The 23,099-nt window shown below is 54.3% G+C and overlaps 2 protein-coding genes across 2 annotated transcripts in view; one reads left to right on the forward strand and one right to left on the reverse strand.

Annotated features, from left to right (window-relative positions):
• The window catches only part of LOXL2 (lysyl oxidase like 2), a 112,946-nt gene extending 99,538 nt beyond the window's left edge, over window positions 1-13,408 (forward strand). The window contains exons 11-14 of the mRNA XM_005909154.2: window positions 4,975-5,090; window positions 6,244-6,380; window positions 11,548-11,659; window positions 12,434-13,408. Coding sequence (XP_005909216.2) covers window positions 4,975-5,090; window positions 6,244-6,380; window positions 11,548-11,659; window positions 12,434-12,513 — 445 coding nt within the window. The 3' untranslated portion in view covers window positions 12,514-13,408. The remainder of the gene's footprint in view (window positions 1-4,974; window positions 5,091-6,243; window positions 6,381-11,547; window positions 11,660-12,433) is intronic.
• An 876-nt stretch (window positions 13,409-14,284) lies between these two features.
• R3HCC1 (R3H domain and coiled-coil containing 1) lies at window positions 14,285-22,768 on the reverse strand. The gene is made up of 8 exons (XM_014482728.2): window positions 22,646-22,768; window positions 22,180-22,307; window positions 21,627-21,764; window positions 19,534-20,140; window positions 18,521-18,693; window positions 17,351-17,421; window positions 15,903-15,998; window positions 14,285-14,933 (listed from the first exon to the last, which is right to left on the reverse strand). Exons 1-8 carry the CDS (start codon window positions 22,766-22,768, stop codon window positions 14,797-14,799), a joined length of 1,473 nt encoding a protein of 490 aa, XP_014338214.2. The 3' UTR covers window positions 14,285-14,796.
• Between the last annotated feature and the right edge of the window lie 331 nt (window positions 22,769-23,099).

The raw sequence follows: 23,099 nt of genomic DNA on the forward strand, positions 1-23,099 counted from the left end.
AAGTGTTTCTTCTGAGCCGGAGCTCCAAGCCACCCTGACCTCCCCTCCCCAAACCCTGCTTTTCCTGTGGTCTATTTCCTTTCTTTGTTTACAGATGTTGCAATCAACGGTTTGGAAGGAATGGGTGGGAAAGATCACACTGGCTAAGCATATGTCCCTTCAGCCTTGCCCTCCTGGACTGTGGCTGAGAACCTCTGACCACAAGACCCCAGGGAGTGTAAGAAACTCCCCACGCCTGGCCTCCAGAGCTCCAGGGGAGCTTCTCCAGGACCTGTGGGAGGACCTTCAACAGGACTCCTGGCCCTGAATCTCTCTGTTGGGTCCCTTTGGGAGCATGATGAGAACTGACCCATCCTCCACTCAAAAAAATTATTTCTGGATTTTACACCCTGTTTCAGCAGATTTACAGATGCTAAAGCCCATCTGTGAAGTCAAAGTTGAGAACTCTGGCTCAAGTTAGCCTGAGTCTGCAAAATGGTCACTCCCAATTTAGCTGATGCTATGATGAGGAACAGAGATATAGTCTTTGAAAGTGCTAAGATGAAACACCACAGGGGCTTCCAGGTGGCAAAGCCGTAAAGAACCCGCCTGCCAGTGCAGGAAATGCAGGAAACGTGGGCTTGATCCCTGGGTCAGGAAGATCCCCTGGAGAAGGAAATGGCAATCCACTCCAGTGTTCTTGCCTGGACATCCCATGGACAGAGAAGCCTAGCAGGCTACAGTTCATAGGGTCACAAAGAGTTGGACACAACTTAGCAACTGAGCAGGCACACACAAGGCGACGCTCAGAGACTGAGCCCTCTCAGAGCCTCCTCACGAGCCAGCCTAAAGGGAAATGCTCTGAGCCATTCTCTCTCATCACCATGGCTCCTGACTGATGATCCTGATGGGGGTCCCCTTCCTGCTTCTTGCGCCCCAGCTAGTGGGCCACACCGCTCACCCGGCACGTGATGTCACAGAGCAGCCTCGCCGCTCCTGGTTCTCAGCCCCTGCTGTGTCCCAGGGTGCAGCACCCTGCCTTGCCCCCTACCTCAGGAGGGGAACTGGGAGCTGGAGATGCAGGGAGACGGATATCCAACACAGGTGCCAGACCCTCTGATCACGGGTGGCCCGGCTACAAAAGGCGGGACTTCGTTCATCACCCCCCCCACACGGGTGGCCCGGCTACAAAAGGCGGGACTTTCGTTCATCCCCCCCCCACCCCCGCCACCATGTGCAGAGCAGCCCATGTTTTGGGTCAAAGCCCTGCAGATTCAGTGCGGCCTCAGTAAGCCAAACTGAGGCCTTCATCCCATGCGGGAGGGCTTTGTTCCACCCGAGGACTGCCTAGCAGGTGGGGAAGGGCAAGGCCGAGCGAGCAGAAGGGCTCCTGCCCTTTTGTGGCAGCACCTCCTGAGGTTGGAACATGCCCCTACGTTCTCTGAAATGGGAATGGGAGCATCTTCTGATCCACACCTGAACGCCAGTCAGGACTGGCCAACCTGGAGACACCGGGGGACACATGGCTGGTATGAGAAAGGAAGAAGAGTGAAGCATCTCTGTAACATGCGCTGATGCTCAGACGGAAAGTCTTATCCGGGCCCGAGATGACCTAGGGTAACAAAGAACATACCCAAACCTCACTTCTTGTTCTGGACTGTCTTTGTCATCCGCGTGTCCACCCAGAGCCCTGTACCTCGGCTGGTGCCGTGCCTTAGTGTACCTCGCTCTCTAGTCTCACGGTGGAAGATCACCCTTCCTCTCCGCCAAGTTGCAACGACCTCCGCCGGCCTCCAGTGAGCTAGTGTCCGGTGTTCTCTCCTGCCTAGACTTCCTGAATCTCTGCAAACCGGTGTTTCCCTGTCTTTATCCCATAGATCAGGCTACCTCTTAGACCTCTGAAGATTAGGACGCTCAGCCTGAAATGAGAAAATGTCCCTGGATCACCAGATGCTTCCTCCCTCCTTCCCAGCAGCCTCGATCTGAATCTCCTGGGGTGTGAGTGTGGGTGGTGAAGGGTGGGTGCTCCTGGGCTTTCCAACCAGCCCGCTGGGAGGAGAGGTGGCCCGGGAGGTGATGTCCACACACGCCCCAGCAGTAAAACACAGAGGCTCCCGGACCACAGCTAGCTAGCATCATGAGTCTCCAGCCAGCTGCTTCCCTCCCTGTGTCCACAGGGGAAAAAACGAAGAGTCGGGGAAGACTCTTAAATCAAGTCTGCAGGAAGCATGGGCAGCAGGAGAAGGTCAGCCTTACAAGAGTCTGTCTGTGGGCTCCGTCTGCATTTTGTTTAGACAGCGGAACATAAACCTATTCCTCTTCAGTCTTTCCAGCCAGTAAACATAGCAACATAAACCCCTCTCTGAAAGAGGTAGACATGTTTTAGGCAGTGAGTCAGACCTTGTGTCCCATCTTGCTCCTTCAAGAAGCCAAAATAGACTCTTTCAAAGTCATTCCTTCAACTGCCACAGAATGCATCCTTGTAACTGTTCCCCATGGGTCCCTGGCTCAGCATCCTTTTACCCAGGAACCCAAGTGACCTGGGAAAAGCCCAAGTTAGGAACTTTTGACGTTATTTATAGCACCAGCCCAATGCAGGAAGAAGGGGAAAGGGCCTCTCATTTCCTCTCTGAAAAGTTGTCCTTTTAATTTTCCTCTTCTCTCTGTCCTCTTCTGTTCCCATCCAGCCGAGACAGCCTGAGGGCAAACACCTAAGGCTGGGGGTGGGGTGGGGGGGGGTGCGGCGAGGAAGCTGCTGTCGGCCAGGAAATAATCGTAGCAATGGGTCCCCTGGAGAAGGGAATGGCAACCCTCTCCGGTATTCTGGCCTGGAGAATCCCATGGACAGAGGCCTGGCAGGCTACAGTCCATAGGGTCGCAAAAAGTCAGACACGACTGAGTGACTAATACACACAGTTGTAGCAATGGTAGCGGTGTTGATAGTAATAAAGCAGGACTCCATCACTCAGGGGAGTAGCAGCGGTAAGGAGAGGGTGGACAGGTACTGAGTGTTCCTCTGTCTCAAGCCCCGTGTTAGGCATTTCTGTGACTTCTAATCCATGTTTTCTTTCCTGTTAATAGTTTACTTTTATTTATTTTTTTAAAGTCTTTATTGAATTTGTTACCATATTGCTTCTGTTTTATGTTTTGGTTTTTTGGCCGCGAGGCCTGTGGGATCTTAGCTTTCTGACCAGGGACTGAACCTACACCCCCTGCATTGGAAGGTGGAGTCTTAGCCTCTGGACTCAACCAGGGAAGTCCGTCTCCTAGTTCATCTTTACAGAACCCCTGACGGGGGTCATGCTATCATTCCCTCTTTCCTGCAGAGGGAACTCAGGTCACAGGGAAACAAAACTCATGATTCTGTTCCCCAAACCTTGGCACCTGGTGCCTTCTCCCATTTTCCAAATGTTGCTGGAATGACAGACGAGCGAGTGCGAATACTTGCAGCCACTTGTGATAAGATGTGTAGCAGCTTAGGATGGGCCTGGCACCAAGCCCCTCAGGAAGGCCTCTCGGAAGCCATGTTTCCCATGTTACTCTGCACCAAACACAGGCCTTTCCAAGAACCTGCATCTGTTCTCAATTCTTCCCGAGGGATGGGATGGGACCCTCTTAGGTAAATGTTCATCCGGGGCAAGAGCCACGGGGGTGCACAATCTCTCTTCCTTCTCTGCTCCCTTCTAGAGGATGTGCCGGTCACCCTCTCTCTCCCACGGGGTCTCAAAGCCCCTTTTTCCCCCTCTTTTTAAAAAAAATTTTCTTGATGCCAGGAGCACAAGTTTCTGCCTCCATCACCTAGTTTGGGACACATGTGTTCCCTGTTCATCAGCGCCTGCTCTTCCCACCCTTTCTTCCCCTCTTCATTCTGTCTCCCTCCCGACCATACTCCCACTTTAAACGTTTTCTAAAGAAACAGTGGAAACAGTGTTAGACTTTATTTTTGGGGGCTCCAAAATCACTGCAGATGGTGATTGCAGCCACAAAATTAAAAGATGCTTACTCCTTGGAAGAAAAGTTATGACCAACCTAGATAGCATATTCAAAAGCAGAGACATTACTTTGCCAACAAAGTTCGTCTAGTCAAGGCTATGGTTTTTCCAGTGGTCATGTATGGATGTGAGAGTTGGACTGTGAAGAAAGCTGAGTGCTGAAGAATTGATGCTTTTGAACTGTGGTGTTGGAGAAGACTCCCAAGAGTCCCTTGGGCTGCAAGGAGATCCAACCAGTCCATTCTAAAGGAGATCAGCCCTGGGTGTTCTTTGGAAGGAATGATGCTAAAGCTGAAACTCCAGTACTTTGGCCACCTCATTCGTAGAGCTGACTCGTTGGGAAAGACTCTGATGCTGGGAAGGATTGGGGGCAGGAGGAGAAGGGGATGACAGAGGATGAGATGGCTGGATGGTATCACCGACTCAATGGACGTGAGTTTGAGTGAACTCCGGGAGTTGGTGATGGACAGGGAGACCTGGCGTGCTGCGATTCATGGGGTCGCAAAGAGTCGGATACGACTGAACTGAACTGAACTGAAAGACATCGAAGAGTGACTTGCATTCATCTGCAGAAAGTGCCCAGGTATGAATGAGCTGTGACAGCCACTTTAGGTCTCTGGAGGGTGCTACATCCTTTTACTAAATATATCCTAATTTATTGAGCTTATTGATGCTGAGCCCCCTGTTCATCAGTTTATCTGATTAATTCCCATTGCACCCCATCCATTACATGATTATTCCCATTTAGCAGATGAAAAAACTGAGGCTCGGGAAGGTAGTGGGTTGTCCCCCTCCGGAGCCCATGGAAGCGCCACGATTCCACTTCTGTCCCATCCCCCATCTCATAATGCCCTGTCCACTGCACACTTTTCTCCCTCCACCACCACTTTGGACCACACTGCTCTGCTCGAGATGTCCCCGGAGGGGAATGGCCAGCTGGGCCATCGCTTGCAGGTGGCAATCCTTCCAGAAACTGACATCCAGACCTCCCTCTCGCCCCCAGGCACTACCACAGCATGGAGGTGTTCACCCACTACGACCTGCTGAACCTCAATGGCACCAAGGTGGCAGAGGGCCACAAAGCTAGCTTCTGCTTGGAGGACACAGAATGTGAAGGAGGTATTCGGGGGACAGGGCGGGCCAGGGAGATTCTGAGGGACTCAGATGCTCCCGCGTGTGCTCATTCGGCCAGGATCCCAGGCCTGGCTCGGGACTCTGTGTCACCCTGGCTCCTGCTGACTCCTCACAGGACCTTCCTCACTGGAGACCTCATGACTACCATCTGGGGCTGGAGGGATAGGGTGGGCAAGGCCTGGCTATAAAGGCACCTGGGTCCCCAGAGTCATGCTGACAGGCACTGGTGGATCCAGTGGGTCCACTGGTGGGTCTCCCCTGTGAGGCTCAAACCCTTGAACCTGACACGTAGTCCCCTCCCGCTCTGGCTGTCACACTTTCTCTCTGTGTCCAACACAGATACACAAGCCCCACAGGTTCTTACCTTCCAGTTCAAGCTCAAAACCTCCACTTTGAGGTTCCCAGACTCTCTTGACTGCCCCAGGCAGAGGCAGCACCCCACCCACACCCCCAGTCACTTCCATACCTGCACGGTGACCACTGTGGGCGCCCCTGCCATCCTGGCCTGACCGAGCTCTCTCAAGAGGAGACAAGTGACTCTTCTCAGGGCAGCTGGGACTTAAGAGTAGCGCCCAGACTCGGCAGGCTCTCAGTAAATGGGTGCTAAATGTCAGTGGTTGATGTGGCCCCTGGCTTGTCATGAAATCACCCAGCAGATGGGTTTTGAGCACCCACTCTGTGCCACACAAGGGGCTGACCCAGGATGGGTCAGAGAGATGGGTCAGACCGAGACCACATCCAAGAACGGATGCCCTCGGGGAGACCAGATGACCCCACCTCAGGCTCAACAATAAACACCATAACTTACCCAGAATAGCGCATGCTTCATTCCCAGGCTGATATTCCTCAGAAAGGCCAGGGTGGGCCAGAGTGGCCCAGGAGGGCTTCATGGAGGAGGATGCAGTGGGATGTGGATAGGGAATTGAGGGGGGGATTCTACCAAAAGCAGAGCAGAGCAGGGATGGGCTGCCGAGTCCAGAGGCAGCCAAGGCTGTGGGCCTGGAGAAGGGAGAGATGCTGAAGGTGGGGTCTGGAGATGAGCCCCTGCTTAGCAGGCTGCTTGGGGGCCTTCGTGGGGAGCACGGTGGAGGGACCGTGGGTGCCTGGTGACTGGGCTTCCCTCTGTCTCCACATGCAGACATCCAGAAGAGTTACGAGTGCGCCAACTTTGGTGAGCAGGGCATCACCATGGGCTGCTGGGACATGTACCGTCATGACATCGACTGCCAGTGGGTCGACATCACCGACGTGCCTCCTGGAGACTACCTGTTCCAGGTGAGGCGCGTAAGGGGCTCCAGGCCCCCCGCTGATGGGAGGAGGGGTCTCTGCCTGAGCAAATGGGTAGGCAGCCTCCTGCTGATGGTGCCCAGGCATGGAGGCCGGGCTGTCTAAAAGGGCACAGAGTCCTGCACCTGGTACTTGCAAATCAAAGGGCATCTGCAGGCCAGATTTGGTCCTCAGGCCAGGAATCTGTGCAGACTGTAAGGCGGCCTACACTTCTTGTGTCTCTGGAGCTGTACTTGCACCTCCACCCTGGCTTCTCCCAGTGCCCTCCCTCAGGCTATCTTGGCCTGTGCTGTCAGGGCTAAAAGCAATCACGTAAAGAGCCATTCACTCACAAATGTCTGTGACTTGCCTCTCCCAGAAATGTTTGCCTCATAGAAGAGGATCTGCAGAGGGGGCAATGTTCAATGCAAAGAAATAAACCTATAATGGTAGATTGTTAGGTACTAGAGACAGCCTGTCCAGTGACTGTTTGTGCAGCGACTTCCCAGGGCTTCTACGTACTCTGTCCAGGGGAAGGGCCACCCTGAGACAGGAACTAAGACGCATTGGCCTCCCACCTTCCTGCAAATAGCTGCAGGCCCCAGCCAGGGCCCAGACTGGTGGGGGAACCCAGGGTCACTGTATCCCCAGTGTCTCCCCTTCAGGCACACAGGCGCACTCCTGCCTGCGGAGACTTCACCTTATTTTTCCCACATCCCCACCCATCTTGCTTTCAAGCTAGATCCTTGGGTGACCAGAAATGTGTCATTTTGTCTTGAAAGCTTTCCTAGGAGGGCATTCAGCCAGCCCAGGGCCTGGCCACGGTCCCCACCTTATAGAAAATCCTGGGAGGAACCAACACCTGCAGGGAAGTGACCACAGAGGGGCTCTGAAGGTTTCCCTGGTCAGTTTCAGAGACTGGTAATCAGACAGCCAAGCACTTTTCCACCCACAAGCCCAGAACCGCAGACTTGGAGAGGCCCAAGCAAAGAGCAGAGTGCTCTTTATTTAAAGAATCGGATATCCATGTCTCTGTACACATACTTCAGTTTATGTTTGAGGTCTGCTATCCCTTTGCAAGGGGAACGTGTAGCGTCATGTATTTTGATAATGTCTGTTTAATAACTGTGACTCATTAAAACCTTCCCAGATGGCCCAGTGGTAAAGAATCTGCCTGCCAGTGCAAGAGATGCAAGAGATGTGGGTTCAATCCCTGGGTTGGGAAGATCCCCTGGAGTATGAAATGGCAACCCACTCCAATATTCTTGTCTGGAGAATCCCATGGACAGGGAAGCCTGGAGGGGTACAGTCCAGGAGGTCACAAAGAGACAGACATGACTGAGCACGCACGTACTTGTACACTGAAGATCAGTGGTAGGCCAGACCCTGGCCATACCCTGTGGGCCCATGGTCTCATGTAATCCCCAGGGATGGGCATTATCATTACCCGAACTTCACAGCCAGCAAGGCCAGGTCATCTTCCCTTGGGATGGACGTGGAGCTTTAGACTCGAAAGAGTCCTGGCCTGGGAGTACTGGCCCTCTCCATTCCCATGTGGACCCACGTGCAGGCCCCGGCAACGCTGCAGGAACAGGAGAAAGCTGGGTTGCGGAGCGGGTGGCGTTCCAGCCCAAGAGGCCAGTGCACAGAGGCTCAGAGGCAGGGTTCCAGGGTTAGTAGATCCCTAATTTCCACCATTTCCTGGATCCACAGCAGATCTTTTTTGTTTTTCAACACAAAGCTGCCACTGTCACTTTATTTTGTTTGTGTGTTTTTCTTAAGTTTTTTAAAAATTGAGGTATAATTGATTTACAGTATTAGTTTCAGGTGTCCAACATAGCAATTCAAAAGTTTTCTAGATTGTACCCCATTGATAGTTATTAGAAAACATTGGCTTAATTCTCTGTGCTTGCAGTAGTATATCCTCACAGTTTATTTCATACACAGTAGTTTGTACGCCTGTCTTGCCTCTCCCCACTGGTGACCACTAGCTTACGCTCTATATCTGTGAGTCTGCTTCTTTTTTGTTCAGTTCAGTTCAGTTCGGTCGCTCAGTCGTGTCCGACTCTTTGCGACCCTATGAATCACAGCACGCCAGGCCTCCCTGTTCATCACCATCTCCCGGAATTCACTCAAACTCTTGTTTTTTTGTTACATTCACTAGTTTGTTGTGTTTTTTAGATTGCATATATACGTGATAATATGCAGTATTTTTCTTTCTCTGACTTATTCCACTAAGCATAATACCCTCAAGTCCATCCGTGTTATTGCAAATGGCAAAATTTCATTTTTTTTTTCTGGCTGAGCATTCCATTGTGTGTATACATACATACACATCATATCTTTACCCCTTCATCTGTTGATGGACTCTTAGGTTGCTTCCACATGTTGGCTGTTGTAAACCACAGCAGGTCTCGTCTAAGGAACTAAAGCCACTGCCCACAGATCCCCAAGAGACTGAGGACCCTACATATGAGTCTGATGGGATTGTGGAAACCATTCATTTCAGCTCTCACCCTTGCACCCGAGTGGGTCAAATGGGCCCTAATAGTCCCCACTGCCCTCCCGGTCTCCCTGCAGGGACCCATGCTGGGCGTGACTATCTGTGAGCAAAGGCTGCCTGGGTCTTGGTGCAGGGGGTTTGTCTGTCCTGGCCTATGAGCCACACATGGGCTGGTACATGGCACAACTAAGGTTGTCAGGCAGAAAACATCAAAGTAAGGCCACCCCAGAGCAGGACATTTTCCAGCCTTACCTAGAGAGACGGTCATCATGGGGCATAACCTAGAGCCCCCAGAATGGTCTGCACGGGCTAGGACTCAGGGCTGGAGCCCCCACTGACCTGTTTCCCGTAGTAGCTCTGGCAGGCCCAGCCAGCTTGCTAAAGGGTGACTCTTGTTACTGTTTAGTCACTAAGTCATGTCCGACTCTCTGACCCCATGGACTGCAGCACACCAGGCTTCCCTGTCCTTCACTATCTCCCAGAGTTTGCTCAAACTCATGTCCATTGAGTTGGTGATGCCATCCAACCATCTCATCCTCTGTCATCCCTTTCTCCTGTCCTCAATCTTTCCCAGCATCAGGGGCTTTTCCAGTGAGTTGGTTCTTTGCATCTGGTGGCCAAGGTATTGGAGCTTCAGCTTCAGCATCAGTCCTTCGAATGAATATTCAGGGTTGATTTCCTTTAGGACTGACTGGTTTTATCCCCTTGCTGTCCAAGGGACTCTCAAGAGTCTTCTCCAGTACCACAGTTCAAAGGCATCAATTTTCAGCCTTCTATCCTCTTTATGGTCTGACTCTCAGTCTGGAGGAAGAGGTCCTGAAGGCCCCAAGCCTATAGAATGCACCTTAACGAGCAGGCTGTCCTCCCCCATCATACTGACCATGGGTGGCCCTGTCCCCCTTGCCTCCTTGGGGTCTCAGCCCTTCAGATGTGGCAGGACCCTCGGGGAAAGCCTCATCTGTGTCCTCTGCACTTTCGCCCACAGCCCCAGGCCCAGCTTCTGTCTCCTCACTTTCCCATTCCTTCAGTTCCTCCTCTGGGCTCCTCACCACTAAATATCCCTTTTCTGTCTGCTCCCAGGTGTTTTTGTTGTTCAGTTGCTAAGTTGTGTCCAACTCTTTTCGACCCAATGAACTGTAGCATGCCAGGCCTCCCAGTGCCTCACTATCTCCTGGGAGTTTGCCCAAGTTCATGTCCATTGATTTGGTGATGCCATCCAACCATCTCATCCTCTGTCATCCCCTTCTCCTCCTGCCTTCAAGGTCTTTTCTAATGAGTCAGCCCTTTGAGTCAGGTGGCCAAAGTATTGGAGCTTCAACTTCAGCATCAGTCCTTCCAATGAATATTCAGGGTTGATCTCCTTTAGGACTGACTGGTTTGATCTCCTTTTGGACTGACTGACTGATCTCCTTTAGGACTGACTGATTGATCTCCTTTAGGACTGACCAATCCCAGAAGCCCCCTCAAAAGAGTGGTCCCTCCTGCTCCTGCTCCTCTGGGTACCACCCTCTTACCTGGGATGATGCAGAGGCAGGGGGTACAAGGGGGAAACCTGCCCTGGTGAGTAGAAAGGGCCTGGGGACCCCCTAGAGCAAACCCGGACCCAGAGAACAGAAGGGCTGTGTCTAATGCCGTGCTGCCAGGAGCAGTGTCATCTGCAGCACCCAGGGCAGCCCCCCTCTGACTCCCCACAGCATCCAGTCCTGGTCCCCATGCCCTCCCAGCAAGTCCCACTCCCTGGCTCCCTTCTGGCTCTTTTAGCAGCTGTTTCATGGCCACCCCGGGCCTCAGCTCCTGCTTCTCTACTAACCTCAAACCTCTCTGGCACCAGGAGAGGGTAACCCCTTTTTGAAGGCATGCCCGGGTTGGGAAAATCCCCTTGGAAAGGAAATGGCTCCCTACTCCAGTATTTTTGCCTGGAGAATCCCATGGACAGAGGAACCTGGTGGGCTTCAATCCATGGGGTCACAAAGAGTCGGACATGACTGAGTGACAGTCTTTTTAAAAAAAAAAAAAAAAAAGCTTTTTATTCTGTACTGGGGTATGTGCTGTGCTGTGGTTAGTTGCTCAGTCGTGTCTGACTCTTTGCGACCCCACAGACTGTAGCCCGCTAGGCTCCTGTGACCACGGGGATTCTCCAGGCAAGAATACTAGAGTGGGTTGTCGTGCCCTCCTTGTACTGGAGTATAGCCAATTAGCAAACAGTGTTGTGATAGTTTCAGCTGAACAGCGAAGGGACTCAACCAAACATATACATGTATCCATTCACCCGCAAACCGCCCTCCCAGCCAGGCTGCCACATACCATTGAGCAGAGTTCCCTGTGCTGTACAATAGGTCCTTGTTGGTTATCCATTTTAAGTGTATACATGTCCATCCCAAACTCAGTAACTATCCCTTGCCCACCTCTGAAGGCTCACTCTTGATAGGAGTATGTGGGTGTGTGTGTGAGGTGCATGGAGGTCTCCTCCAGGTCTCCCCTCTGCCTCCCTGGCCTCACCTCTGGCCAGTCCTACACCCTCCCCTCTGCTCTGAGAACACAACACCGGCCATGCTTTGCTCTGTCTCGTGAGCTCAGCCCGGCTCTGGAGGCAGGCCTGGTCTCAGCATCGCAGCCGGGCCTACGATGAAGGGTGGCCGAGGCAGGATCCCCTCTGAACTGACTCTCCCCCAGGTTGTCATCAATCCCAACTACGAGGTGGCGGAGTCTGACTACACCAACAACATCATGAAGTGCAGGACCCGGTATGATGGCCACCGCATCTGGATGTACAACTGTCACATAGGTAAGGCCGCGGGGCCTGCTGGGGAGCACTGTGCCCCCAGGGCTGCCCCTCCTCAGGCCAGCCAGGTCCTCCCACTCCTCAACCCACCTCCAGGAGACAGGCGGGAGCTGCCCCACTTTCTCCAGGAAACAGAGCGCCTTCCTAAGTTGGGTAAAGACCTTGGGGAGGGGGGCCAGTCTCACGTTTCCACACACGGGAAGGATATGGTGAACACACAGGCCTGGATGAAGACGGAGTTTTCATGGCCAGCTTTGGCTGAGGCAAGAGAATGGGACAGAAATGGGCCGGCCCAGCACAGACCCCAAAGCTATTTAAGGGCTGGCGAAGCTGAAGCCACCACCTCATTATGCGTGAGACCGCAAAAATGTGGGCGTCGGCAATTTGTGGGCTCTGTGTGTCATTTTCCTGTCGAGCTCTAGCCGCCCCCGTGGCTTCTGGCCAGCAGTGAAGAAGCATTTCCCTGCATTATACAACCTGGGTTCCAAAAGGGGAGGCTGGGCTTTCTCCTCCACTGGCAAGGTGATGGCCTTGCTCTCGGTGGAGGCAAAAACTAACGGCATTAGATTAAGTCACTCCTTCAGCCGACTCTGCCAGGGCAGCTGACATGAGCCTGGCCCTACAGATGGCCAGCACCTGTCTGTCACTGCCCTGCTGGCATCACACACAGGTGGCCCTGCAGGCCACCTGGGGAGGATGGGGTGGCTCCAGCTCTGCGGGGGGAGACCTGTGCATCTGGTTTGCCCAACATTGTCTCTCTGATGCCCGTTTCCCCAGGTGGTTCCTTCAGTGAAGAGACGGAAAAAAAGTTTGAGCACTTCAGTGGACTCATAAATAACCAGGTCTCCAAGCGGTAAAGTGGCAACATGGTCATCTCCTGCCTTCAGGCCACGGGCATCTCCCCCAACAACTGCAGTCTGACCGGATATCGCCCTGCTCCCCCTCATCCAGCCCGGCCCTGCCCATCTCGACCCCCTGCAGCCCTCGGCCAAGCTCAGGAGGAAGGCGAGGAAGGCATGTTCCTGACACCTGCAGCCTGGGACAGCCTCCGGGGCTGGGGCTCGTCCACGGGGCGGTGGGGACCAGCGCCAACTAAGAGCCATCCTGGCTGGGACCACGGGCACACAGGTGGTCAGCTGCTTGTCCCATCCAAGGCGTGGTCCACTCCAAGCCTCATCACCTGCCCGGCTCACCACAGATAACATGGGGCCATTTTCTTCTCAAGTTACATGTTGGCAATGTGGGTTAGCAACCCAAGGAGGCCAGGCTGGATCCCACTTCTCCTCCTCTTAGGTTGTTTCCAGCCAACTTGAATATCTAGACTTCTCTTCCAATTAAATGACCTGCCTCTACTCTGTTTATTCTATTCACACATATAAGTAATGCTGCCACCTGTCTTCTGATCCAGTGAGCTCAGAGATGGTGCTTCTCTTGCCCCCAGACACCTACACCCCTGTGTCCTCCTATTTTTCAAGATACTATAATTATATTCTATTTTCACAGACTTTGAAACACAAAGTAATTTAGTGGCATTTCATATCGGGTATCTGGGCCTTTGAAAATACAGCTCAAAAGAAAAACCAGCCCACCTGTGTAAGTGACGCCTCTGTCTGTCCTTCTAATTCTGTGGGTAATTGATTCAACGGTGCTAGAACCAGGGTTCTGGGTGAGGAGGACGCTCACCGATCGCCATGTGTCATCACGGACACTTACACATACTTGAAACTACGAATAAAAGATTTATGACCTGCAGGTGTGTTTCATTTGGGCCTCTGCGTGCAGCCCCTAAGCCACAGGGCTCCTTTCCCCAGTCACAGCCAGAGAGCTGCACACCCTTACAGGTTCTCTCTTGTAGGGACGTGGGTTCCAGACACCTCCTGTCTGGCATTGGCTGCAGGTTGGTGTTTAGTCGCTAAGTTGTGTGTGACTCTTTCACGATGCCATGGACTGTAGCCCACCAGGCTCCTCTGTCCATGGGATTTCCCAGGCAAGAATACTGGAGTGGGTTGCCATTTCCTTTTCCAGGAGATCTTCCTGACCCAGGGATCAAACCTGCGTCTCCTGCACTGCAGGCAAGTTCTTTACCACTGAACCATCACAGGGGCCTCCTTCAGTTCACACCACAGAGGAGGAGCAGCTGCTGGCGAGAGCAGCACTCTAAGGAGATCAGGAGAATCCACAGAAACACGGGCCTCAGCCTTTCTTCCGCTCTTGTCTTTTAGGGAAATGTGTTAGGGGCACCATGGTTGCGTGAGGATCAGATGGGACATCCAGCCTTCAGCCTCAGGAAATTTCCCCAAAGGGCAGCGCCTGGGCTGGTCTCTGGGGGAGGGACGATGAAGCAGATCAGGGCCCCACGCTCTTCCCCGAGGTGTAGTGAGGGTTGACCCCAAGTCCCCAGGGCACAGTGAGAGTGAACCCCAATCCAGCCAGGCCCGGGGCTCCCTCTGCGTCACAGTGGGCTGTGGCCCAGCAAACCTGGGCATGGGGTCCATGATGACCTCAGAGGGCCAGGATCGTCACCAGCTCCACTCAAACCAGAAAGACCAGTGTACTGGGACCCTGTCCCCACAAAGCTGCCCTCCCACCCATTCCTGCAAGGGGAGGGAACTCAGAGGGCATTTCAGATTTCACCTCGAGGCGAGTTCATGTTTATTTATGCAGGGACCCCTGTAACCCACACCACTGGTAATACGGCAGTACACAGCAGAGGCAGGGGGTGTCTCAGCATGGCCAATAGCCCAGAGTTGCTCTGGGGGAGACTGGGCATATGTCACACAACAGGTGCAACCTACACCCACAAACAGCAGGCTCTGTTCAAAAATGCCTTGGAGGCCCAGCTGGTTTGAGGTCAGTCACCTAAAGCAACCAGCTTCTTCATCAGCAGCCCTAGGTCTCCAATGGGAGGCAAACAGCGCCCCCTAGTGTTCCACTGCGGACCATTACATTTTGAAGCAATCATGTTACAATTCTTCAATTTTTATTTTTTACTCAGCTTCAGAAACTAGACCAAACTAAAGCCCACCACGCCTCATAGCGATGCTCCAAGGATGGCTCAGGGTTGCTCCGGTGTGTGTAAAGGCTTGTGGTGTTGGGGCCCGAGCTGGGTTGGGGAGCTCGATCCAGGCGGGCTGGGCCTCTCAGGGCCTCAGAACGGCAGGAGGCTCCATTGCAGGCCGCTCCTTCTTTCTGTGTTGGAGCCCCAGGGCCCGGGCCACCAGCCTCCGGGCCACGGCTGTATTTGTCTGTGGTCTCTCCTTCGCGAGATGCAGAAGCTCTGAAAGGAAAGCCCCATGGGATGGGGACTTGAATTCAAGGCTGTGGCCTCTCCTTGGGTGACACAGCAGCGTCGGAGGTAGTTAGAGCCCACCCTTGAGGCCTGGCTGCACCCTCTGTGGCCTGATGCTGGTGAGAGGGGCCACCGAGGGCTCCTGGCCCCACGTGGGGTCCTGACTTACCATGCCATCTTTCCCTGCCCTCCCTGTTTCTCCTTCTGTTGGGGGCAGGGGTGGCGTTAATCCTGTCCACCTCCCTGCCTTGCAGGGGCCCTTTGAGAGGGCAAGCAGACCAGGAAGGGACATCTGGAGCTCTTGGATCAACAGCCAGGATGTTTATCGTCCCTAAGAAGTCTGGGACAAAGACCATGTAATCCACAAGAATGTGGATGGCCTCAGCAGGCTTCTCTAGGCCAGTTCTGCCAGCCAGCCACTGCTCTGCAGCCATGGGAAACTGGCCCCTAAAAGCCCCCTTGTGCTCCCTGGAAGGAGGACAGTAAAGGGGAGGAGCCATCATTTACGTGGTACCTTCTGTGTGCCTCTCACCACTGCGGGGGCACGTCCGCCAGGCTCTCTCATTCACTCCAACGCTTATCTCAGAGAAAGGGACCGACTCACATACATCCAGTGACCTGCTCAAGGCCGATTTAAGGGAGTGCGAGTGTCAGGGTCACACCCAAGGCCAAGCTCTGTATACCTTACAGCAAAGCATGGCTTCCCCGGCTGGACACAAAGACCAAGCTTTCCCTCTGCATCCCAAACCAGACTCCCAAGAGGTGTCAATGGAGGGCAAGCCTGGGACAGGGCAGCTGGCAGACAGCTCTCCTGAAAGGACCCCTGGGGTGGGCGAGGACCACCCCATGGGTCACTGCAGCCCAGGGGCCAGAAAGCAAAGAACTTTAGAGGGAAGTGAATCAGAGGGTAGATCCACACTCGAGCCGCCCTCCCACCCAGACCACCGCCTCCCTTACTTGGCCTCTGCAGGGCCTTCAGCTTGGACTGCCTGGCTCCCTGCGTCAGGGGCCGGATCTTCAGTGTGGAGAAATCCCTGGTCAGGGCCTCGGCAGCTAAGGAAAGAAAGCAGGTCTGGAGCCATCCGCGTTTCCTGCTGAGGCCTCCTCAGGACCCAGGAACACACATGTCACCCCAAAGCCCAGGCAGCCGCTTCTGACACCCATCCAAACCACCCATCCAAACCTCAGGGACAGGACTGCCCCATCAGCTCGCTCTCCCCTGGAGCTCGTAGGCCTGCACAGGGCTGCCATGCTCTCAGATGGAGGGCCCATGCCCCAACTTCTACCCTCCTGCCCTGGGGGGTGGGGCGGGGGTCGGGAGCCACATGGTGAGCCTGTGGTTCTGACATCAGGAGAGGCAGGCCCCAGCCTTCCAAAGCCCGAGGCCTGCCCCTGGCTCCTGGCCAGCTTGACAGAGCCCAGAAGGCAGCCGTGGACATGCCAAGCCCAAGGCTAATCCCTTCCATGGACCGGGAGGGCCTCCCCCAGCCCCCACCTTTCAGTGGCTCCCTCTCTGGAGCTGAAGCCCCCACCTGGCCCCAGGCCTCTTGCTGCCCAGACACTGCCCCCCGTCCCTAAAAGTTTAGGCTCTCCTGAAGACTGGGCCCACACCAGCCATGGTCACTCCCCACTCTGTGTTCAGAGCCCGTGGTTGTGCGAAGCCCAGTCAAGGGGGGCCGGGGACTGACTCTTTATAAATATACACCAACTGTGCAGCGGTGTGTCAGGGGCAGTGCAGGAAAATGCTGAGAGGGAGGAGCAGCACCGGAATGACAGCCAGGAGACTAGCTGGCCTCCCCGGCCTTGACGACTGACTAGAGGCTTCATAACCTTGATCGGACACTGACATCGGGGAACTCAGTCTCTCCATCTGTAAAATGGAGTCATCTCACCTATCTCCTGAGGCTCTAATCTAAATGGAATGAGAACACATCTGCTCAAACCATAAGAACCTGCCAGTACTTGAATGCTTTTTTTTTTTTTTTTTCTGGCTGTGCCGCATGGCATGTGGGATCTTATTTCTCTGACCAGGGATTGAACCCATGCCCTGTGCATTAAAGCCTGGAGTCTTAACCACTCGACTACCAGGAAAGGCCCACCAGTATTTGAATGTTTTTGATCTGTAAAAATGGCACCTTCACATGCTTTCATTTAGGATGTGGAGGCCACCCGAATCTGAAACCTCTGAACTCAAGACGCAAGGATGAAGAGGTGTGAGCTTCCTGGCCCAGTGCCCACTCCGCCCCCTTGGACTTTCCGATTAGGTGGCTAGGAACTTCCCTGCCAGTCCATCAGCTTAGGGCAGCCTGCACCCTGACCTGGGGGATCCTCACCCCAGGAAACGAGGCTCCCTCCCTTCCCAACAGCAGTAAGAGGAGGAGCCAGGCCACCACGCACTGCCTTACCTGAAGCTGGGCAGGGGAAGACGCCGAGTGCATGCGTGTCATCCACCCACTGGATCTTGAACCCCTTCTCTCTGTGCCAGGGACGAGACAGAGTGACGAGGAGAGTGAATGCGGAAAACCCCTCCTGCTGCAGGAAGACCCTCCCCTCTCCAGTCCTCAAATACACCAAGCCCAAGACAAGTTCATCTCCTCTAGGAAGGAGATGACCATCGGGGGCAGACTTGCCCTGAAGACCATACGACAACTTCAGAAAGACACGCCCCACCTCTGAGATCTGGTGGGCCCCTGACTCCTAGAACTGAGGAAGTCAGGACTGCAAGCTTGTAGAGCACAAGGCCAAGGGTGAAGAGGGCCCCTCACAGACGTGGTCCCCCCAGGCCAAGGGCGTAGGGCTTGAGGCTGGAGACAAAGGGCTTCATGGTGAGGACAGGACTTGATACTACAAGCATGTCAATGAAACTGTCCTGACTGTCTTCCTGCCACTTGGGAAAGCACTCCTGAGTCTGGGGCCTGTGGGAGACCAAAGCAGTCTTGGGGCCTGGGGCTCCTCTGTGGATGAGGAAGCCTCCAATGGCCCCGGTCTGGCCCAGCCCTAGAAGGGGGACTGGAGAAAAGAAAACAAGTATGGAGAAAAAAAAAGAAAGGAGAAAAGACTGGATTTGGATCAAAGGAATCTGGGGAGACGGGAGAAGTCTTTTTTTCACTTTTTCTCCCCTCTCCAGCAGACTCTGCCCCAGAGCTACTCAAGCCCCATTCATCCCGGAAAGAGCTCCTCTATGGAGGTAGCCCTCCATCTGCTGACTCTCCAACTGGGCGGCTGGCCGTGAAGCAGGGGGAGGCAGTGGGCCCACAGGGTCATGGCTGGCATGTGAGCATGCTGGGGGCCAGGCTGGAGGTCCACTGCCTGGGCCAGCAGGACCAGGTTTTGAGCCTCCAAAAGCTGTCCACAAACTCAGCTGTCATCCTCCTCCGCACAGTCACAGCCAGCAAGCTGAACTGCCCGGGAGCATGGCACCCAGAGCAACCACACCTACCTTCTGCCTTTCTTTCTGGACACTGAAGGAGGAGCAGGCAAGCGTCCCCAACACAAAGCCCTGTCCTAGCTCCTCTCCAGAAAGAAAGCACTCTCCCCACCCTCCATCCCCACCCCAAAGCCTCTCCAGCACTCACTGGAACTCAGAGAAGGTAGCCAGCAGGTCCTCAGTCTTGAGCACCGGCTCAAAGTCATAGATCTCCACCACGTGCGCAAAATCCTTCTCTCCAGGCAGCTCATCTACAAAGGATGATGTGTCCACGTGGATCTTCTCTACCTGAATCTCCTTCTGGGTCAGGTTGTTCGTTATCTGCGAGAGATCAGACCCTTTAGTGAGGGGAGCGTGGATACACCAGACTCCGAGGGAGTGCTCTCAAAACCCCACGCTGAGAATCCCACAGGCTTCTGCATTGACACAGAGGTGAGGAACCCAGACAGGAGTCTGGGAAAGATAGCAGTATGGCAGACTGGGCCACGAGATGGAGGAACATGTTTTAGGGGAGTCCCCGCTGGGTGACTGACACTAACACACTTTGTGTTTCACAGAATCCCCAAAACTCTAGTCTGTAGGCCCACTTTACAGATGGGTAAACTAAGCCAAAGAATTAAGTAATTCTGCCCCAAGTTGCAGTCAATTAGAGGTGGAGCTAGGCAGGCCCAGGATCTTTCCTTTTCTCATTAACGAAGTGATGATGAGCAAGGCTTTCTGGTGTCCTTCATCTGTAAAATAGCGATACAGGCTGCCTGCCCTCCCAACTGACACCGCAGCCAGGCTCAGGGGCAGACACAGGGTTCCAAGGACAAGAGATTTGTAAGACAAAGCTTCAGGCAGAAGAGTAATTTTCATGACCAGCGTCTGTAGTGCATTCTGAAGCACTGTGTTCCCTTGGAAGTGTGTATTAGCACCTGCTATTTTTTCAGAGGAAGAAACTGAAACTTAGAAAAGCCAAATAACCTGGTTGAGGTGGGATCCAATCCACACCCCTGACCCCAGATCCTGAGCCTCCTCCCCTCTGAGTACTGGTCTCCTAAGGGACCGCTATCACTCAACACCCGCACCCCCATATATCTTGACCCTCCGCCCCATCCACCCTTGACTACACCCACCTCACTTCCACCCTCCCTTTTCCGGGCTTAAGAGCCTCATCACCTCCTGCAGCAGTTCACTGAAATCGTCCTCGGGGCAGCTGCCTGGTCGCTCCTCTTCCACCTCTTCCTCTTCCACTTCCTCCTCTGCTGCCAGGCTTCTCTCCAGCTCAGTCCCATCTCCCTCCTCCAAGTCCAGCTGCAGCCCGGGCTCCGGCTGTGCGGCTGACTCCGACCTGTCTCCGGTCCCTGCGTGGCTCTCAGACTCTGAGGGTTCAGCAGCCAAAGGGTCTGGCAGCAACTCTTTCTCACAGCCTTGACCAGGGCCTTTTTGGTCCTCTGTGGCCTGAGTCACCGACACGAGAAGTTCCTGATCGGCAATGGGGTTCCCAGCACCAGTATCTCCTGGTTCTTCTGAGAGCCCGCCAGCTGGAGCATCTCCCTGGAGCTCTGCAGGAGCGGGCAGCACTCCTTCTTCCTGCCGGCGCAGCACCCGGGGCACATACAAGGCCTGGTCCGGCTTGCGTCCACGATGCCACCGGCCGGCCCTCACCCCTGGGGGACCGGCAGCCGCTCCCTGGCTTGCGGTGGGCTTCCGAGGACCTCGGTACTTGCTAGGGTGGGAGGCAGGAGGGCGGCAGGGGCCAGAGAATCCGTCTGAACTGGGTAACCTGGAGTAGGAGCAGGCACTGATCAGAGGGGTGCTTGAGCCCCAGGAGAATGGTTTATTGGAGTTATCTGCCATTCAGGCCTGAGGCTCTTGAGTCAGTCTCAGGCAAAAACCAAAGCCACAGTGACCCTGGAAAATAACTTAATGAGCCATCAGAGGGGATGCCCTGAACAAGCACAAGGGTCAACTCTTCCTCTAGTGTTATAAACCGACTATGGGACAGCTGAGTCCACTTGCTACAGGGTGCGGTGAGTAACTAGCATTCAGAAACTATGTTATTAGAAAAGTATGTAACTTTAAGTCTGTGAGTCTGTTTTGTAAGTAAGTTCATTTGTATCATTTCTTTTTAGATTCCACATATAAGGGATATCATATGATATTTCTCCTTCTCTGACTTACTTCACTCTGTAGGACAGTCTGTATGTGTGTGTGTTAGTAGCTCAGCTGTGACTGACTCTTTGCGACCCCATGGACTGTGGCCCACCGGCTCCTCTGTCCATGGGATTTTCCAGGCAAGACTACTGGAGTGGGTTGCCGTTTCCTGCTCCAGGGGATCCTCCAGACTCAAGGATCGAACCCAATTCTCCTGTACTGCAGACAGATCACGTCCCACTCGTTGCGACCCCATCCCATTATCAGCCATTCAAAACACTGAAACAATGCCATTTGCAGTAACATGGATGACAATCTCTAAGTCCAGCTGTGTTGCTGCAAAGGGCTTGTTTCATTCTTTTGAATGGCTGATAATCAGATGGGGTCACAAAGAGTCCGACGTGACTGAAGGGACTTAGCACACATACACACACACACACAGTGGGATGAGCGGAAGGGATAGTTAGGAAGCTTGGAATGGACATGTGCACACTGCTATATTTTAAATGGATAACCAACAAGGACCTACTGTATAGCATGCGGCACTCTGCTCAATGTTATGTGTTAGCCTAGATGGGAGGGGAGTTTAGGGGAGAATGGATACATGTCTATGTGTGGTTGAGTCCCTTTGCTGTTCACCTGAAACTATCACAATATTGTTAATTGGCTGCACCCCAACACAAAATAAAAAGTTTAAAACAGATCAAAAAAAGAGAAAAGTATGTAACTTTGAAAGCTAGGATTATAGGCATTATGATAAAATCCTTCAAGATGTACATGGAGACAGGTGAGCGAATTGCTAGATGAGCTCTCACGTTCCATGGCCTCTGCAGGGCCCAAGCTCCCTGAGAGCAATGCTGGGTGGACATCCCCACTGTTTAAACAGCCCTCTCTCTTTTGGCCCAACGTGCATAAGCTGACTTTGCTAAAGGAACTCCATCAACAATGCACCTCTACTCCCCTGCTGAGCAGAAGGCAGCACTGACTCTAAGCAACTGAGGCTGGGGAGAAAGGGGGTCACCCAGCCCTGATTCCCTCCCAGAGGCTGACCAGCTCACCAGACCACCCCCGGGGGGAGAACCAACGAGGGGCCTCCCAGGCGGCAGGATACATACCTGATGTCCAGGTGACAGATGACCGTCCTCCTCCTCCAGCCCTCTCCAACAGAGAAGCTGCTCAAAAGGTCAAAATTCTCTGCTGTCCTGTGGATCAGGTACCGGAGCCGACTGGAGAGTGGGGGAAAGAGGAGGACCCTGGGGAGGGATGGGAAGGAGAGCAGAGCAGGAGCTCCAGGAGCAGCCCCCAGGTCTGACCCCCACGGAGTCCACTCCTGGTTTAACGGTGGCTTGAACCTAGGCTCGCTCTGCCCCCTGGGGTCCCAGGCTGACTGCAATGGACCTGCCCATAGAGGGTATGACGGGGAACTACTTTGCCCCATCCTCCTTCCAGGGGTGGGCTCTTCCATCTCAGGCGATGCTTGGTGTCACCCAGGAAAGATGCAGCGGGGAGAGGCCTGACAGCAGATTATTAGACCTAAAGGCCAAGATCAGAGCCAGTTGCGAGCCCAGTTACTTTAGATGCACCATTGGACAAAAAGGGGCAAGGAGGCTAGGGGCGAACACTGCTCTTCCCAGCGGCAGAGCGAGCGCCATCCTCACTCCGGCTTACTTTGACAGCTCCTTCTGCAGCAAGAAGCGGTCCAGTTCTTCCCGGATGCGCTGCACGAAGTCATTCTCGGCTGTGGAGAGGAAGACGCCGTCCAAGCAGAGAAGGGCCAGGGTGACAGGTGGGAGAGCCTGCGGGGCAAGCGACACCGCCGCGATCAGAGCACAGAACCCGGGCCCTTCCACGACCGAGGACACGGTCTCTTCTCCGATCAGAGAAGGGCCGGGCTCCGAGGAGGGTAAGGGTCGTGCCCAGGGTCCCCGGCAGGGCCGTGGTGGGGCAGGGAGGGGTCACCCGGCCCCCGATGCGGTCGCTCTCGCCGTCCCCAGGTCCGCGCCCTGCTGCCTCGGGCCCGATCCGCGGGCGCGATCGATTCTTCCCGGCCCGCGAGCTAGAGGCCCCGGAGGAGCACGAGGCTGACCGCGAGCGATCGGAGCGACCTGCCCCGAGGTCCGCCCGCCGCACTCACCGCGGCCGCCCCGCGCGTCGCCGCCGCAGCTCTAGGGTCCCCAGAAGCCTGCGCGCCCCTGAGCCCCAGAACCACCCTGGCCTCGCGGAGCTGCAGCGCCACCGCGCGGCCCGGGGGAGGCATCACCCCAACGGCAGAGGCGTGTTCTTTATTGACTCATTTTGCCCCTGAGACCACAGGTCACTTGAGAAGGGATGTTCCCCACCCAGGGATCGAACCCGTGTGTTCTGAGTCTCCTGCATTGGCAGGCGGACTCTTTACCACTGAGTCACCTGGGAAACCCTACACTGTCTCCTAGGATCAATTAAATTCGGGAAATCGTTTGGAGTGGCTCCTACATGCTAGGTCATGGGGATACCAGGTTTTACAGTTCATTGATCCCCTCCCTAGGGACATAAGAGAGGGATACATAGGAAGTTTCTGGACACCAAGAATCTCATCGCCCTTTGGCCCT

The sequence above is a fragment of the Bos mutus genome, chromosome 8, assembly GCF_027580195.1.
Source record: "Bos mutus isolate GX-2022 chromosome 8, NWIPB_WYAK_1.1, whole genome shotgun sequence".
Lineage (NCBI taxonomy): Eukaryota > Metazoa > Chordata > Mammalia > Artiodactyla > Bovidae > Bos > Bos mutus.

What these genes read in the sequence shown, in the direction of transcription:
- R3HCC1 (XM_014482728.2), bottom strand. Translation starts at nt 22,768, where the DNA reads ATGCCTCCCCCGGGCCGCGCGGTGGCGCTGCAGCTCCGCGAGGCCAGG. An exon ending in CTGCAGAAGGAGCTGTCAAA is followed by an intron (nt 21,765 to 22,179) that starts GTAAGCCGGAGT and finishes ATCCCTCCCCAG; the next exon opens with GGTCCTCCTCTTTCCCCCAC. An exon ending in GAAGGCCCTGCAGAGGCCAA is followed by an intron (nt 14,934 to 15,902) that starts GTAAGGGAGGCG and finishes CTTTCCTTTCAG; the next exon opens with AGCTTCTGCATCTCGCGAAG.